Source organism: Cucumis sativus, chromosome 3 (genome assembly GCF_000004075.3).
Source record: "Cucumis sativus cultivar 9930 chromosome 3, Cucumber_9930_V3, whole genome shotgun sequence".
Classification (NCBI taxonomy): Eukaryota; Viridiplantae; Streptophyta; class Magnoliopsida; order Cucurbitales; family Cucurbitaceae; genus Cucumis; species Cucumis sativus.
In genome coordinates, this window is record NC_026657.2 from 20,794,103 (window position 1) to 20,811,690 (window position 17,588).

At 33.8% G+C, this 17,588-nt stretch overlaps 1 protein-coding gene and 1 long non-coding RNA gene across 3 annotated transcripts; both read left to right on the forward strand.

Moving 5' to 3' along the window:
• Nucleotides 1-227: 227 nt before the first annotated feature.
• On the forward strand, nucleotides 228-2,075 carry LOC116402513. The gene is made up of 2 exons (XR_004214914.1): nucleotides 228-1,120; nucleotides 1,728-2,075. It is a non-coding gene; the product is annotated as an uncharacterized LOC116402513 (long non-coding RNA).
• A 1,606-nt stretch (nucleotides 2,076-3,681) lies between these two features.
• On the forward strand, nucleotides 3,682-10,754 carry LOC101212513 (FHA domain-containing protein DDL). Of its 2 annotated transcripts, none has more exons than XM_004151902.3 (11): nucleotides 3,682-3,834; nucleotides 4,447-4,949; nucleotides 5,353-5,381; nucleotides 5,946-6,012; nucleotides 6,260-6,317; nucleotides 6,455-6,547; nucleotides 9,243-9,357; nucleotides 9,452-9,499; nucleotides 9,581-9,626; nucleotides 9,725-9,795; nucleotides 10,283-10,754. In XM_004151902.3, the coding sequence occupies exons 2-11, from the start codon at nucleotides 4,455-4,457 to the stop codon at nucleotides 10,320-10,322; spliced, it is 1,062 nt and encodes a 353-aa protein (XP_004151950.1). In that variant the 5' UTR covers nucleotides 3,682-3,834; nucleotides 4,447-4,454; the 3' UTR covers nucleotides 10,323-10,754. The 2 variants fall into 2 exon arrangements, with proteins under 2 accessions (XP_004151950.1, XP_031738629.1); XM_031882769.1 differs by having other exon boundaries at nucleotides 3,687-3,974.
• The last annotated feature ends 6,834 nt before the right edge of the window (nucleotides 10,755-17,588 follow it).

Consider the following 17,588-nt stretch of genomic DNA (forward strand, 5'->3'; position numbering starts at 1 on the left):
AAGGCGAAGAATGAGGTGATAAGGAACGACATGGTTTTCAAAGGCCGAAGGAAGACCATGGGAGGAGCTTGAGAAAGGAATTTCAAGAAAACGAATTAAAGAATGGAAAAGGAAGAAAAAGGAAATTTTGTGAAAGTGAGGGAAAATGGAATACCAGAGGGAGGGATGAGAGAAAAATGAAATATTTTTAGAAAGTGGAAAAACGAAGGGAGAAGGAGAAGGAGAAGAGAGGATTCATACATTGATTTTAGGATATTTTTTAACTTGAGGGTAATATAGACTTTTTCCAACTAATTTGTACATCTTTTTTAAAATTCATCTCAAAACTCCTTACATCCTTCCAAATTATCCTATTTCTCATAATCCCCCATCTTCTTCCTCTTTCTTTTTCGTTCAGATCCACGGTCATCGCCCACCCTTCAACCTCACGCTGACTTCCTCTCCCCCTCCATCTTCTTTCTCCTTCTTCTTCTTCCCGTAACCTACCTCCAATCGACCACCAAATTTCTTTTCTTTTCTGTTCTCGTTTGTCTTCAACAGTCGTGCCTCAAGTCGTTGCTGTCACCGTTTGTCTCTCCCTCGTCCAGTCAAAACCGAATCGAACTCGCCATCCGTTCATCCTCTTCGGCGTTCGGTCTTCAATCGTTAAGTGCAACCAGTGATTCGTCCTGTTCGCGCCCCTCTTTCCGTCGGTAAAGCCGTTACCGTGCACATCTGCCACAGACGAGCCACTCGCCGTTCGTGAAGCCCCAACTGTCGTGCCTGCTACGTCCGCGCCGGTCTTCACCGTGGAACCAGCCGTCGTCTGCTCTGTTTCCATTGGAACCGAAACGTCTCCCTCAAATCTGTTTTTCTTCCAGTCGTCCGTTCCATTTCGCGCAACCTCCGCGTGACTCCTCGACGCATAACCCCTTCGATCGAGCCGTCCACCTTTCTTTACGCCGATCTGTCCCCGTTCTGCAAAGCGCCGCCGCGTCCGTTCATCTGCCGATCGTGAGACAGTGTGCGTTTCTCCTCTCAACCGCGCGGGTTCTCTGCGTATCGTGCGTGACTTTTCTTCGATCATCGCTCCTACCTTGCTGTGAATCGTTGGGTGGAAGTTTTGGGTAAAATTGAGGTGGTGAGTGACAATTCACTTTTGGATGAGTTGTATAGATGATGCTATTTAAAAAAATGTTAATTTTTTTTTATTTAATTATGTTTAGGAGTCGGTTGTTGGAATTAGTCGAAGGATTTTTGCATAAAATTTATGACTTTGTGGTTTGATTGACTGTCGTATTAAAATGTTACCAACAGTCACTGGACTAAAGTGAGATAGGTTGACCGTTAGAACTTTAAGTTAGAGAATTATATATGTTGAAGTAGTTGAATGGTGTTATAAATGAATGTTAAGAGGTTTAGAATGGACAGAGGGAAAAATTGTTAGCTTTTATTGGGATGAGTACCTTGTAGGTGTCGTACGAGATCACCAATTATTATGCATCCTTCTGGAGCAGGATTAGACTATCTAGAACACTATACTTAAATGTACGTCCCTTGAGACATTAGACGTCCCTTGAGACATTAGACGTCCCTTGAGACATTAGACTGATATGTGTATCCTACGGGATCACAATACAGTGACCGTGCAGGGTACCCCAATAGGACGTTAACAATTTATTTTTCGACGAGTAGTGGGTCTCTTACTGAGTATGTTTATATTCACCTCTATATGTTTAATTTTTCAGGCAAAGGTAACAAGAGTGGCAAACCGGCGAGGGGCAGGAAGGAAGTGTGATTGCCATAGGGAACATCTTTATTTTGATTCCGCTTTATGTTTTTTATGTTTAAAACATTATGTTGGAACTTAGTTTACAAACTATACTTTTAAAGTTTTAGTTGTTTGAAATCGGGCCTGTTTAAAGTTGTTTTTCCTCGATTGTATGTTTTTCAAATGTCTTATATTCATTTTGTATCCATTGAGATCTTTTGTCTAAAGTTAATGACCTCTACTTAGATAGAAACGTTGGTCATTATAATTGTGAAGCTCCACGTCATGAATTTAAATCTCTACAGGTAATCACATTGGAATCCGACAGGTAATCACATTCTTCATTCGAAACCCTAAATCTATTTTGAAAACGATTTGAAAGCATTTGTTCACCTTCTTAGCAGATTCCTTCATAACCACATCGAGGCAAACCACTATTAGTCCTTCATCTTCTTTGAATATCGCCATTATTTTGCGTTGCTTTAGAAGCACATCACACTTCGGCCACTTTAGTTTGCATTGTTATTTACATCAGACTTCGACCACTTTAGACTTTGACTGCTTCAACGGGTTATTTATTTATTTTTTATTTACATAAGGTCAAAAGTGTAATTTTAGGAGAAAAAAAAGAGATTGTCTTAATATTTGTTTCTGTTTTCAAAGGTTTATTATTTTATAAATCGTAAAAATTCTAGATGTGAGGAAAGATGTTACAGTAAAGGATAGAGTTGAACAATAAAGTTGGAAGCTGTGTGGAAGGATTCCAAAAAGGTCAGAAGTTGTAGTGAATTCATTCGAATAACATTGTACATAAAATAAAAATGTGATTAAACATTTATGGAGGGTAATTGTTACAATTAAATAATTTTAGATAAAAGGCAAATTATTCTCACGATTTTTTTTTTTTTGAGATATTCACATTTGAATAATATATTTTAGTGTTTTGGTGGTTTTAAATCAAACTTTTGAATCCAACTTTGAAATAATAGTAAATAAGAATAATATCAATATTTTATTCTCACTAATTTAGATGCATTTAATATATGTATTTTTAGTTTAATTAGACTTTTAATTTATTATTATTAATATGGTCAATCCTTTTATATGATCCCTCTGTTTATGGAATAGAATAATTGTTACATGCACAATTATACAAATGATACAATCTTAATACAGGTTCTTATTCTATAAAATGCATAATTTTATAAAGAATATATTTTTGAATTCAAATTTTGGAGTTCTTCCAACTAAAGTTTTAAAATAAAATAATAAAATAAATATTTATTACAATATATATAATATGAAAACAATTAATGAAAAATATAAAAACTGTGAATTAAATGGTGTGAATTAAATCGGGTACTTTTCTTATTATTTTAATAAAACGAAAATGATGAGGTGCTAACGAGTTGCCCATCTAATGGGGATATGTTGATCCATCCAATATCTTTTTAAAAAAAGGGTATAAATTAAATATTTATTATTATATATTTTAGTAAAAATAAATTGTTAAGCATTTGATTTGAAGCCGGACTAAAGTTATAAATTGAAACCATGAATGTAAGATATGTTGGTTAGATGAGATAATTCGAAAAATAAATATTTATTTAATATTATTATAAAAGTGAATAATATAAAAATAATGTGTAATAGTAATTGTGTTTTATATTTTAGGATTTGAGTTGGTGCAAATACATTGTAATTGATAAAAATGAGTTTGACGTTAGGATAAAATGGATTAAAAAATTATGGTAAAATATATAGGTGGAATCAAATTATTTTTAAGATTTGCTATTTTGCAAACTAATATATTATGTTGTCATTCTCAGGTTTATGTTAGGAAGAAAAATTGGGAGCCCGAAGGAGAAGCCCAAGTTTGTAGCCCAAAGAACAAAAGCACGTGTCGTCATTCAACTGGTGTGTAGAAATATTAGTTCGAAAACCCCCCAAAGTGTGTGCCTAAACCCTTTCACAGTTGGAAATTTTGCTTTGACGAACGAACCCAAGCCCTAGCGTGGAGCAACCATCAACCTCCTGTTGCTCCTATTTCTTTCTTACTCTCAGTCCTCTACGCCATTCAGCCGGTAAGGCAACTGCGCCGCTTTCCTTTTCTCCGGCCACCAATTCGCGTCAAAATGGAAAGCCATTTACTCTAGAATCGAGAAATGTTGTTCCATAGAGAAGTTGATGTGTTGGAATTCTTGGCGATCATCTAGACACGAATGTGAGGATGTCTTTTTGTTTGAAGTTGGTTGCACGCTCGTGAATTTTTATTTTGCTGATACCCTATTGGGGGAAATTTTGTTTAGGCCACTCCACTTGTAGGTTGCATTCTTTTTTCTTCATTAGCATTCGGGAAAATACTGGTTAATAAAGTATCTTCCGTGAATCAGTTGTTTGAAGCTCGAATGAGCTTGTTTTTAGTTTATCTGTTGATTTAGTAGAGTTGGAGCTTCTAGCTAGCACCTTTATTTTTATCGTTGCCTGTAATGTATAGCTATTCAATCGACAACTTGTTTGTTCCTAAAGAACTTCTGAATTTTTGGATTATGTGTATTTCATAAAATGTTACTTCATGATTGGAGTTAGATTGATATTCTCAGTGTTACGACCTTTCTTGAACATGATTTGGTCTATAGGTTGTCCCTTTGCGTCCTTTAATTCTAAAAGACTGGTATGATGATGTTGTCTTTCAGAAAAACAAATGGGACGAAGTGTTTCAGATGACTCAGAATCCCTAGGTAGGGTGAGGCGATCTTCTCCTAGAAGGAGTCCTTCCCGCAGAGGAAGATCACCTACTCGGCACAAGAGCTCCCATAATGGCAGTTCTCCAGCAAGAGACAAGCATTCTAGTCGCGCTAGATCTCCAAAGCATGGGAGGTCAAGTTCTCCACGAACTCGCTCTCCTTCTCCAAGGACCAAACGATTGAGGAGAGCTGCCGAAAAAGCTCCGGAGAAATCAAGTGATAGAGATCATGAAAGGAACCGTGGCAGGGGTAGTGATAAAGAAGCTCATCAGGAAAGAGTCTCTGATAGGGAATTAGGGGGAGAGAGAAAGGAGAGGAGTTCTAGACAGGAGGCTAAGGATGGAAAATCTTCCAGGTCAAGACATGGGAATTCTTCTTCTCCATCAGAACGCCACCAAAGGAACCGCCATAGGTCCCCATCGCCCCAGCCTGATGCCAAAAATCATGATGAGGTGTCTGGTGATTTCTACTACTCAAAACCTGATACTTTAAGTTACTGTTTATCAGAAATGTGCAATTTTGTTTCAATTGTAAAATGAATACATTTTTCCTTTTTTCTCCTGTAAATTTCAATTCATTATTTTGTTACGTAAACAATTGTTTCCTCCTAACTGTGCATTTAATAAGCTGTCATTTCCTTTATTACTTGAATTCTATTGGTGATACAATTCTTCTTTTGCCCATCTTTATTTAACAAGGCTTAATTCTTCATAAGGTATCTTAAGTAGTTAGCATGCTTTATTATTACTTTTTTAGTTTAGTTTAGTTTTTTTTTTTTGATATTTTTTAGTTGCAGTTGTCTTTGTTTTAAAATTTATATGGAGTACAACATCTAATTGTCATCTAACTTTCCAGGGGAGAAATTCAAGAAGACCTGAAAGCCGGTGAGCTGCTTTTGCAACCTTTTATTTATATGCAAATAAAATATTTTGTTTTGTAAGGAAAGCATTCTCTGGGTAGGAAAATCCTCCAAATAAGCAAGAATATTGTTATGACATGCACATGCTTCAGAATTGAAGAGATGTGTTGATTTTTTTGATGAATGCTATATGACTTCTAATATATTATGTTCTGCTTGAAAGTAGTCTGAATCATTTGTTTGTAGTGTTTAACTAGCAAAAAATGTTGACCTAAAAATTGATGCTTCACTAATTTTCCATTACAACTCCTAAAGTCTTGATGTTCCATACATCTCGTACTATTGTCTGGATCTGTTGGATGTCATTGGGAAGCTGGGTTAAACTTGGGCTAGTATACAGTTCAGTCAAATTACTGAATATAGAAAAACTGAAAGTATAATGAAATTTTGTTCTAATAGTCGATGAAGAGGACCAAGCTTTTAAACTCATATTTTCTTGCCTATCTTAGGTTCGCTCCGTTGTACTGAGAATCATTTATATCTATTGCCTCACAGCTTCTGATTAGGTTCTGATTATTTGCATGAGCAGGAGTGATGACGATGATTCAGTGGCAAAGATGAAGGCTGCCGAGCAAGCTTTAGAAGCTAAGCAGAAGGTGTGCTTCAGCCTTGGCTTGCTAGGCTCCTGAAAATAATATGTATTAGGGGAAAACATGTAATTTTTTTGTTAGAATTCTTATTCTATACATGTTTGTTCTTTACCTGCTCATGTAAATGTCATCGTGTCTCTTTGTAATTTCCTCTGGAAACTGCCTTCAGTTTGGAATATATATTTTGTTTATTGAATTATTTGTTTCTCATTAGTGTGCTAAGTTTTGTTTTGTTTTCCATTTTTGTTTGCAGGACAAACCTTCCTTTGAGCTATCTGGAAAGCTTGCAGCAGAAACTAATAGAGTTAGAGGTGGGATAATTGATTTCCTCTATTGTTCTTAAATTAGTTCTGTTGGGAAACTTGTGCACTTAGTCCCATAGAAATTGCTTTCCTGTATCCTTTGTGTTGAGTTAAATTTTTTAAGCTTATCTGCTTTCATTTGCTAGGTATTACGTTGCTGTTTAATGAACCTCCAGATGCTAGAAAACCTGATGTAAGATGGCGGCTTTATGTTTTTAAGGCTGGAGAAGTGCTGAATGGTAAGGCCTTTTGATTTATGCAGCCTATTTGACTTCATTGCATACTTCCACATGTGGATTCATCTTTTGGTGTTAATGGGTAATGGGTACATTTGGTGATGGGACAGGCAGCAAACTCTTATTTGTGGTCTAACATATGTGAGCTCAATACAAGTCAACGGAAAGCATATTGATAGAACACTGATATAGTGTTTCTATTTTGTTGTCAACCTTTAACAGAATTACAAAATAAAAGCAGTAAAAGAAAAGTAAAAGAACCTTAACCCTCTGCCCTTCCCCTCTTTCAAGGAATGTTGCACCCTAATTCTTCATACCCTTCTTCCCTCCCCAACTTTCTATTTATAACCAACTAACTACCAACAAAACTATTTACCCTTTTACCCCTAGCCTATACTAATCTAGGTATCTAACATTACCCGGGCCTTCAAAAACACCTTGTCCTCAAGGTGTGCTTACAAATATGATCACAAAAAATTGACCCCCCCCATCTTCTTTTCCCATCTCCTCTCATCTTCTCGGTCACCTCCTCAGACCACCGTAAACCGCCACTTGTTGACGTTTTCTTTCTTCTCTTCCATACGACTGCCGCCGTCTTCTTTTCCCATTGCAGCCAAACAACTTCCAGCGGCGTTTTTTTCTCCTTCGCATCCAGACGACTGTCACCATCTTCTTTCCCCATGGCAACCAAATGACTTCTGGCATCTCCATTATCCATCAGAACCAACCATTTTCGGTTTCCTCAAGCAATATTTTCCTTTTCACTCGAGTCTTTGTTTCGGATCACTCAAGTGATTCTCGCCTACCTTTTGTGATTATTTCCTGTTTTTTTTGCTAATAAGCATCTGCCAACATCTTCTTCCCTCGTTGAACTGACCGCTGAACGAGAACGAGACAACAACTTCTGCTCCGATTTCCACACGTTCTTGTATGCATCGCATTCCTTCGGTGATTGATAATCATCTAATGTGCTTCCAACAGAACTACTTAGGCTAAATACTGGCCGCTCGAGCTTGTTTTGATCGATTTCTTTTCCGTCAATTTCTATTTTGAACTAGCTTCGATCACTCACCTTCTTTGTTTGTACTTCGTTCTCGGCTCTTCCTGTCGGTGTCTTTCCTCCGTCGATTGTCTTTATCATTGATATTTGTGGTTGCTTTTCGACTTCATCCTCTAACTTCTTTGTAATCTTCTTGCTCGACGGACTGATTGAATCTTCTATTTTGCTCGTTGTATCTTCTATGTCGCTCGTTGTCGTAGATTTCTCACGAATCATGTTCTCAAAATATTTCATCAGTTCAATTTCTCTTTTTTTTGTTTCTTCGATTTCTCTTTTTTTTTGTTTCTTCGATTTCTCTTTTTTGTTTCATCGATTTTTCTTCCTTTTGTTTCTTCGATTTCTCTTTTTTTTGCTTCTTTGATTTCTCTATCTTTTGCTTCTTCTATTTCTCTTTTTTTTGCTTCTTCGATTTCTCTCCTTTTTGTCTCTTCCTTCTCCAACGTTTCAACCCACTTTGACAAGTGCCGATAGTTTTCCTCGATTTGAATCCCCCTTCGATCAATTGCTTCTATCAAAGTTTCTTCGATTTCTGACCTTTTTGTTTCTTCCTTCTCCATCGTTTCCATAAACAGCAACATCATTTGTTGAGTCTTCGCGTTTAGTGCCATAATTCTTTCCATCGTTTCCAATATCGACGGCAGTTTCTCTTCCATCCTCGTCTGTACCTTGATAATTCTTCCTCCAAGATCAACTAGCTTTGATACCAATTTGATAGAACACTGATATGGTGTTTCTATTTTATTGATACCTTCAACAAAATTACAATATAAAAGCAGTAAAAGAAAAGTTAAAGAACCCTAACCCTCTGCCCTTCCTCTCTTTCATGGAATGTTGCAGCCCTAATTCTTCACCAAATTCTTCATACCCTTCTTCCCTCCCCAACTTTTTATTGATAACCAACTAACTACCAACAAATCTATTTACCCTTTTACCCCTACCCTATACTAATCTAGGTATCTAACACATATATATTACTGTTTTCCTTCTACTTCGTAAAATACATGTAATTTATTACCTATGTAACTCAATTTATTTGCTGATATTTTTTCCACCAGAATGAAAATTTAAATTGTTGGTTGATTCTCAAAATATTTGAATGAAAGTACGATGAGATGCGAGGATTCTTTGTTTGTGTGAACTAGATGTTTCTATTTATTATTTATAATCAGCAGCTACCATTAGTTGTTTACTTAAAGTCAAGGTTGATCATACAAGGGGCTTATTGTCTGAAAATGTTATTTTCTTTTGTTCTCTGATTTTATTTTCTTATATATATATATATATATATATTGTGAGAGATGAGGGGAATATTAAAATTGCATGAACATTTGAAAGAGCACTAAATAATAGTAGAAATTGTTGTAAGTTCTCATAAAAAATTGTTATAAGAAATCATGCCTTGTTTTTATACACCGGTGGATTAAAACATTTGAAATAATTTATTGATGGCTCGAGGTTAGACTTTGGAAGATTTTGAAAGTGACTAATGAGTCTCCATTCGAGAAGGAACATGTACACAATCAATAATTGGAAATTAGTTATTTGTTTTATGTTTGAGTTCTTGATTTTAACATGTTAGAATGCTTTTTCTGCATAGACAATGTTGAAACTGTGTTAACTTATCAGAATGAATATTAGAGCCTCTTTATATACATCGTCAAAGCTGTTACCTTTTTGGGAGAGAAAGAAGAGTGGCAGACATTCCCACCGATCATCCATCTTGCAGCAAGCAACATGCTGTCATCCAGTTTAGGTGGATCTGATGTTAGCAGTTCTGTTTTCCTTGATGTAGATGGATAGCATGTAATTCCCCTTTTTAAACTCAATTTTGTTTTGTTATCTTGTAGGCAAGTAGAAAAGGAGCAATCTGATGGTACATTGTCAAAGCATGTAAGGTAAGATTATGCCATGATTGACGGGACAGAAAATTTTCCAATCTCAGATTATTTTTATTTATTTATTTTTTGCATTGGTAGGCCTTATTTGATGGATCTAGGAAGCACAAATAAGACTTATATCAACGTAAGCAACACTTTTTCATCCATGTTTTGTAATTCATGACTTTGATGGTTTAAGTCTGACTTATTCCGTGATTCCTTATATTATCTTTGAATTTGCAGGATGCTGCAATTGAACCTCAACGTTACTATGAACTTTTTGAAAAAGACACTGTAAGATTCGGCAATAGTAGGTAAGATATTAGACAAGATCTTGAACTTTCATTTTGAGTTTGAGATTCATTTTTGGAGTAGTTTTAATGATGTTCTAGGATATGGTTTTCTGCTTCCATTGGTAATTTAAACAATTAGGCTGGACAACCTTTTATTTTTTGTCACAAATAATTCTCAGCATGCAACATCTTCTTGAATCTATATGTTATTTACTTATACCACATCTTACCTAAATATGTTTTTACTTATACCACATCTTACCTAAATTACAAACTTATCATATAACTTGTTAGACAATCTACATTTTGATTATAAAATAATCAAGCTCAATTGTTAACAATAATGGACAGAATGTCATTTGGTCCTTAATGGAGCAGCTTCTTATTGTATACGGATCTGAAAAATACTGCTGAATTTTGTTTTCTTGGATGGTTTGTTCTTGGTGCACTCTGAAAGTTTTTGACACGTTCATTTTTGTTTATTTATTTATTTTTTTAATTTTTGCAGTCGAGAATATGTTCTATTGCATGAGAAGTCAGCTGGATGATAAGCCTCAAATTTAATTTAGTGTCTGTCAATTCATCCAGTGGGGAATATGTTTCGTTTTCACTGAGGCTGCAGAGATGTTCCCATCATCGGGATGTTGCGGGTAATTGGCAAACCATTCTAGATTTGTCTTTGTAATCAGTACCTTTAAAGAAAGTATTTTTATGCTATGTCCTATTTGATTCGCAATAGCTATCAGTTCAAGCAAGAGAGTCCTCTTTGTTAAATGGCCGAATTAGCCACACCCATAGAAAATAGAAGGGATCACAATCCCACATTCGGCTGAATTGAGAAGTGTGCATTTCCAAGTCCATTAATAGTAAAATTTTGATATCTCTTAACATGCTTCTGATAGGTATATACCAATAAGCCGCACTTCTTTGACAGCGACTTTCAGGCTTTCAATAATCATTTATTTAATCTATATTTGCAATTGCTTGGTTGTAGATTTCCCCCCATCCCCTTCAAGTTTATGAAAAGTGCACTTTGATGATGGCAATTCCATTCCAGTTTGTATTGGGGATCCAAGGGAATGAGCAGTCATTTATTGTTCTACAAGACGTGGTTGGAGGAGAAGAGCTTTTGTTGTATGGTTTAGTATTTCTCAGTAGATAAAAGGGAGAACTTTGGCTAAAGTTTCATCATTTCCCTGTGTGGTCACAAGGAAATTGGTCGGTTTTTTCTGTTTAATAATTCAAAAAGCTTTAAGTGGTGGATGGTCCTTAGTTTAATTTTCCAGTGGTAGAAACAAGGGTTTGGGCTTTTTGTCAGTATGGTTACATGGAATGATATTTCAGTAGCATGTTTGGGGTCATCTTTGTCAGATTATTGTGTTACATGTTGGTGCTTTGGAGCTGTCTTTTTTTTCACTGGACTAGTGTGCGTTCTTCATTGGAAAAGCCTTCAACAGTAACGTTTTTTTTCAAAAAAGAAATTTCATTTCAATCCTTGTTTTGGTCTTTGATCATTAGGCTACAGATGTTTTTGGAGTTCTTAGTTAGTTGTATTTAATTTGTATTTGTTTTGGTTTTTTTTGTTTCTTTGTACTTTGATCACTATCCTTTTTCATTTTATCAATCAATGTTTCTTTTTTTAGAAAAAGTAAATTAATTGAGAGGAATTAGAAAGTATTCTCTGTTTCGAAAATTCTTGGTGAGGTTCCTCCTCTCCTTCAAGTTTTGGTGTGCTCTTTTCAGTCTCGTTGGATATTCTTTTTAAGTTTTATGGCTCACTTGGTTTTGATTTTATTCTTTTATTATATCGTTCTTTTTTCTCCGATATAGAGTTTGTATCCTTCGAGCAATATTCTCCTTTTATTTAGTCTATGAAAAGGTTTGTTTCTTATTCAAACAAGTGTGAGGTTTTAGAACTTGTTAACTTTGGAGGAGGTAGTTAATTCTTTGACTGGTTGTTGGAGCAAGGAGGAGTTGATGATACAAATGATGGTATTATTAATGGCGTGGCAGCCGCTGGTTGGTGGAGTGGCTGAGATTTATTGTAGATCATTTTATGAAACCCAGTCTCCCTCAGGGAAAAAGAAAACGCTGTCACAAAGCTCTGAACTTACATTACAAATCCTCAAATGAACCCAGGCGATTCCATCCTAAATTCATTGAATTTGGGGATTTGGAAGAAGGATCTTTACCTAAAAAGACAGTGCCAAGCTACCATAATTGATGAGGTTCGGTGGTTCTTATTTGTTCACTCTCTGCAGATGGCTGGACTTTAGTTATTTATGGGCTCTAGGGACTTCCAGGATGAGGGCATGGAGAGGGATTTCACTCACTTCACTTTGATATTGATTTCACTCACTTCACTTTGATATTGATTTCACTCACTTCACTTTGATATTGATTTCACTCACTTCACTTGGTCAAGTCTATTTGATGCAGGAAGTAGGTTCGACTTGGGTTTCTGAGAAAAGATTCTTAAGAGCATTTTCTTTTAGTTTATTTTGATTTTGATTTAGTGCGGTTTGTGGCCCAATATGAAATGATCCTTTTTCATCTAAACTGCTGTTTCTTTATTTTGTATGGGCTGCAGTTTCTTAGCCAAAAGAATGTTGGGGGAGGGAAATGAAAGGACTATATGGTTCTTTCCATGTTTGGGGACAAAAAGATATAGGGGAAAGGAATAAATTTATTCCCCTTAATCCTCCTCTTTTTTCCTCTCAATCCTGTTTTTTTTTTTCTCTTAATCATTTTCTTCCGTCAATAAATACAATGACATCAAACTTTTCTCTTTTTCCAAAATATAATTATGTTTTTTTAATAATTATATTTTAACAAATATAATTATCTTTTTATTTTTTCATAACCATTATATACATATAATTATCAAATTTCTAACGAAATTTCACTCTTTAATTTATTTAAACAAACATCAATTTTTTTATTTATTAAATTCAAATTGAATGACACTAAAAATTCATATCCACTAATTAATTAAATATTCAACTCAGAAACATTTAATTATTTTTGATTTTGCAAAATTACAAATGTTCAATCCAATGTTTTGAACTGCATGACCTATTTTTATTGTTTTTTATTATTATTTTGTATTATTTTGATGTACGACTTAATTCACATCACTGTTTAATTGTATTCCAAATTTTAAAAAATTCATATTTCATTTCGTTTCAATGCTATTATGTTCATCCTCATTTGAATCGGTTGTTAATCATATGCAATTTTTCAATATTGTACTTATAACATCAATTTCTCCAATATTGCACTTATAACATCAATTTGAAGAAATTGATATAATTTCTTTCACACGTGATACATCAATTAATTTATTGGCACGAAAAACTTACGGACAAAACGTTCAAAATTGACATTGTATTAACGAAAACTAATAAAACATGTTTTTCAATAAAAAATCTAAATTTTGGTAAATTAAAAATACGAATATTTGTGTATTATTTACTATATAATTTTTCTTTTAAAAAAGTACGAGTACGAATTTAAAATAATAATAATAAACTCTTTTTTTTTGTTATAATCCTTTCTATATTATCCTTCCGACTTCTTTTTTTCCCAAACCTTTGAAAATGCAACAGAAAAGAAAAAAAAAAGAGCATATTTTTTAATGTATTGGATTTACATATCAAATTGAACTATAAATTAAAGACAAATGAAAAAAATAAATAATACAATTTCTTTGTGAATTGGATTTACGGTACAAATTTCAAAAACATAATTTACCCAAAGCAAAAAAATAAAATAATAATAATAATACAATTTGTTTTGTGTATTGGATTTAATGTAAAAAAAAGAAGAAAAAACTATTATACAAATGAAAAAAAAAACTTCACTTTTGAAAATGTATTAGATGTACGTTACAAATAAAAAAGAAAATTTATACAAAATAACAAAAAGAAATTAATACAAACTTTTAGTGTATTTAGATTACGGTACAACTTAACTAAAAAATAAATTTGAATACAATTTTTTTGTTGTAAAGGCTTTATGGAACTAACAACATACAAAAATTTACACAAATGCAAAAAGATTAGAACATTTTTCATTTTGTACTGGGTTCACAAAAAAACAAGAATTTCATACCTATAAAAAAATAATTTAGTTTTTGTTTTATATAATTTTTTTTACACAAATGAAAAAAAATACATTTTTTTTATCATAGTCCTTCCCGAACAGAAATTATAAATAATCTCCCATAATTCTTCCATTTATTCCTTTTCCCAAACAAAGAATATAAATAATCTCCCGTAATCCTCCCACTTAATCCTCCCCCAAAACAAGAATTATAAATAATCATTTCTTTTTCATAATCCCCCATTTCATAAACACCCCCTAAGGAATATGTTGACGTTGTTTTAGGCATTGTATTTACGAATGAGTTGTTTTTGGCAATTTGTCCGAATAATTCAAAGCTCTCCTCAGTAGGTTTCTTGACAATAAGATTGAAGATTCTGTCAAAATCAATGCTTTGTAACAAGAAATCTAACCATTAGGATTATATTTGGTTCAAAAGACCCATTTACAGTCAACAAAATTATAGAAGGAAGATGAGGTACTAAAGACCATGTACCGTGTGCCATGAACCTTGTTCTTGGAAGCAGTGAATTCCTCACAGCGGATCGCCATTCAAGATACTTGTAAGTTTCAGTATATGAGGCGGGAGTTATGAGAATTGTTGTGGTGAGAAATGTTTGATTTTGCTCGTGTTTGCATAACATGATTGTTGCAAGGAGGATGTATAACTGGTCTGTTTGAAGTTGTAGAGGTGGTATCAATCTCACTTTTTTGTGATGGAATCTGTATTGACAGTAGATGAAACATGCAAAGGCTCACAAGTGACATGAATATCCATAAAAGATGAGGAATTAATGTCAACAGTAGGAGGGTATCCGGAAGGGGTGGGGATATTGGGAATATGAGTAGAATTGGGAGGTGTTCGTTGTGGAATTTTTAGTAAAGTAATAAGCTTGGATCGAGGTTGGGTGGTTGTGGGGATGGATTAAGGGAATGTGGGATGACAAAGGAAAATATGGTTTCATGAAAGATAACATGTCTTAAAACAATAGTATATTTGGTTAATGGATTATAGCAAATATAAACTTTAAAATTAAAAGGATAACCAAGAAATCTGTCTTGATAAGTTTTTGATTCAAATTTATGTTTTATATAATGCTCGGGTAGATGATAACATGCACACCCAAAAATCATTTCAAACGGGGAAAACATGTTTAGGAATGAAGACATTTGATTAATAAAAAAATTGTAGAGATAAAGAAGGCATATGTAAAAAGTCTAGGCGAACGGAGGAATAAAAAAGTAAGGACATTGTACTGTGGTGATGTTTGCATTCTGCAATTCCATTATGTTTAGATGTATGAGGATAAGATTTTTTATGATAGATACCCTTTGAATCAAAGAAGGATTCCATAGAGTATTGCAAAATTCACCGCCACCATAAGAGCGCACAATTTTTAGTTTATGAAAAAAGGAGATTTTCAGCAAAGGGTACAAATAGGGTGTACATAATCCGGGTTGGGCCGGAATTGAGAAAAAATATGGACCAACCCAAATTATTTGGATTGACAAAAAAATGAACCTTATTGGTTTAATATACAAGGGTTAACCCAACACAACTAAAAATTTTGGGTTGAGTCGAGTTAGGTTGGCGAGTTGGTCTTTTTTTTTTCATCTCTTCATAATTTCTTTAGGGTTTAGGCAATGCCTGCAGAAGTCAGATGGAAAACCAAAACAAAAACCCACGAAAATCCATAAGCCAAAAATACCAATCAACTTTGAGGTATCAAACTAACAAATAGTAGAGTGGTACCAAAATTATATAAATAAATATCATTACCCTTTACAAGCTAGAAAGGGAACCTTATGGACCTACATGTCAAAAACTACAACAATATGAGATTAATTGGCTAAACTCATTAACCACATTAATCAAAATTTGTTAACTATGTGTACACTCTACTAAAGACTCACAATTGAACTCTTCTCACTGTAGATATTTTTTGTATCCACGGATATAGACCAATAACAGTAAGTTAGTCATTCACAAGTGTTCGAAAAACCAGCTGGGTCAAATTACCGTTTTACCCCTAGTTACTTCTAGTCCTTAAATACCAATACTCAATCTTTTAATGAGCAACCTGTTTATGGTCCAACTACTAATCTGAAACCCTCTCATGCCATAGAGAGGGTAGGACCTTTTGTTGAAGTCTCAAAGACATCATTTAAGGGAACACTTATCTACTTACCCTAAAGTCGGAAAGGAGTGAATTCCATCTTGTGTGATTATGTTCCCAGCTCCCTACTCGGCCTTGTCCCTAAAATGATAAGTGTATTGAGTCGGCAATCTGGCCACTCTCACCCGTACAAATCAAAGGATAGTCCCTTGCGAACAGGAGTTCATAATACACTCAGGATCAAGACTAAGTTATCTAGGTCATCTTAATGAAATAGAATCCTAACTAGTTAACGGAGTTACATCAAGTGGTTACTATTTCATGGTTCAGTCTTATGCAAACTCATTGCATATGATACCCTCACTCACATGTCACCTACACGAACGCATTAGATCATTGTGTTTGTATCAAATGCAAAGTGGATCGTATCCATAGTATTGTCAGGATAATATACTTAGTCTTATCCTTATATTATAGACCCTTTAAGATGTATCTCAAACCTTGATCCTTGTATGTCTCCACATATTATTCAAGACGCATCAAGCAACGTAGAATGTTAGTTTATTAGATTTAGATTATTAAGACAAAACTAATAATATAATCAATAACACTTATTGAAATTATAATAAATAACATTTTATTAATACAAAACTAATAATATAATCAATAACATTTATTGAAATTATAATAAATAACAGTCAATAAATTATATTTACTATCTACGAGTTTAAGACATAGAATCTAACAAATACAAGATTGGTGTGATGGTTGGTGTGATGGTTGTGATGCAGTTAATAGGGATTAAGATACCCTTTATTCTAATTAAGTGAGGGTTAAAGAGAAGCATTAGAAGGGTGAGGAGAAGGATTGGAATTTTGGTGTGTTTCGATTGAAGTCGATGTAGGATCTTGAGGGAGATCTTTGTTAGCCATGGTGATGATAACGACAGTCAAAAAGTATAAGTTGTTTTAGTAAAGTAAAACAATTGATACCATATTAGAGGGAAAGTAATAATAAGAAAACAATTGATACCATATTAGAGGGAAAGTAATAATAAGACTTTCTCACTTTATTAATGGCGTTGCCTACAATTATACAAAAGTGAGAGACGGTTTATAAAGGCATTAAAAAAACAACAAAATTAATGACAACTCCTGACATATTAACTAAAAGATAACCTCTTCATTTAACTCAGCCTATTAACTTTAATACTTTAGTTATATTATACAAATTTGATATATTTTTATTTATATACTCAATTTTTTTTATGAAGTGAGTGTTTAGAATAAGAAGTGAGTTATTATAATATTAGTTATCTATAAAGTGAGTGTTTAGAATAAGAAGTGAGTTATTATAATATTAGTTACCTATAAAGTGAGTGTTTAGAATAAGAAGTGAGTTATTATAATATTAGTTATTATGATTGAGTTATAATAGTTTGTATAAAAATTTTTAAACTGTTTCTAAAAATAAATATTTTTTGTTATTTTATGGGATTTTCGTGACTGACGTTTGGAAAGCAAATTGTGTAAATGTCATTGAAAAAGTTGAAAACGATAATACGAATTGCAGCTCTAATACGTCACCGTTTTG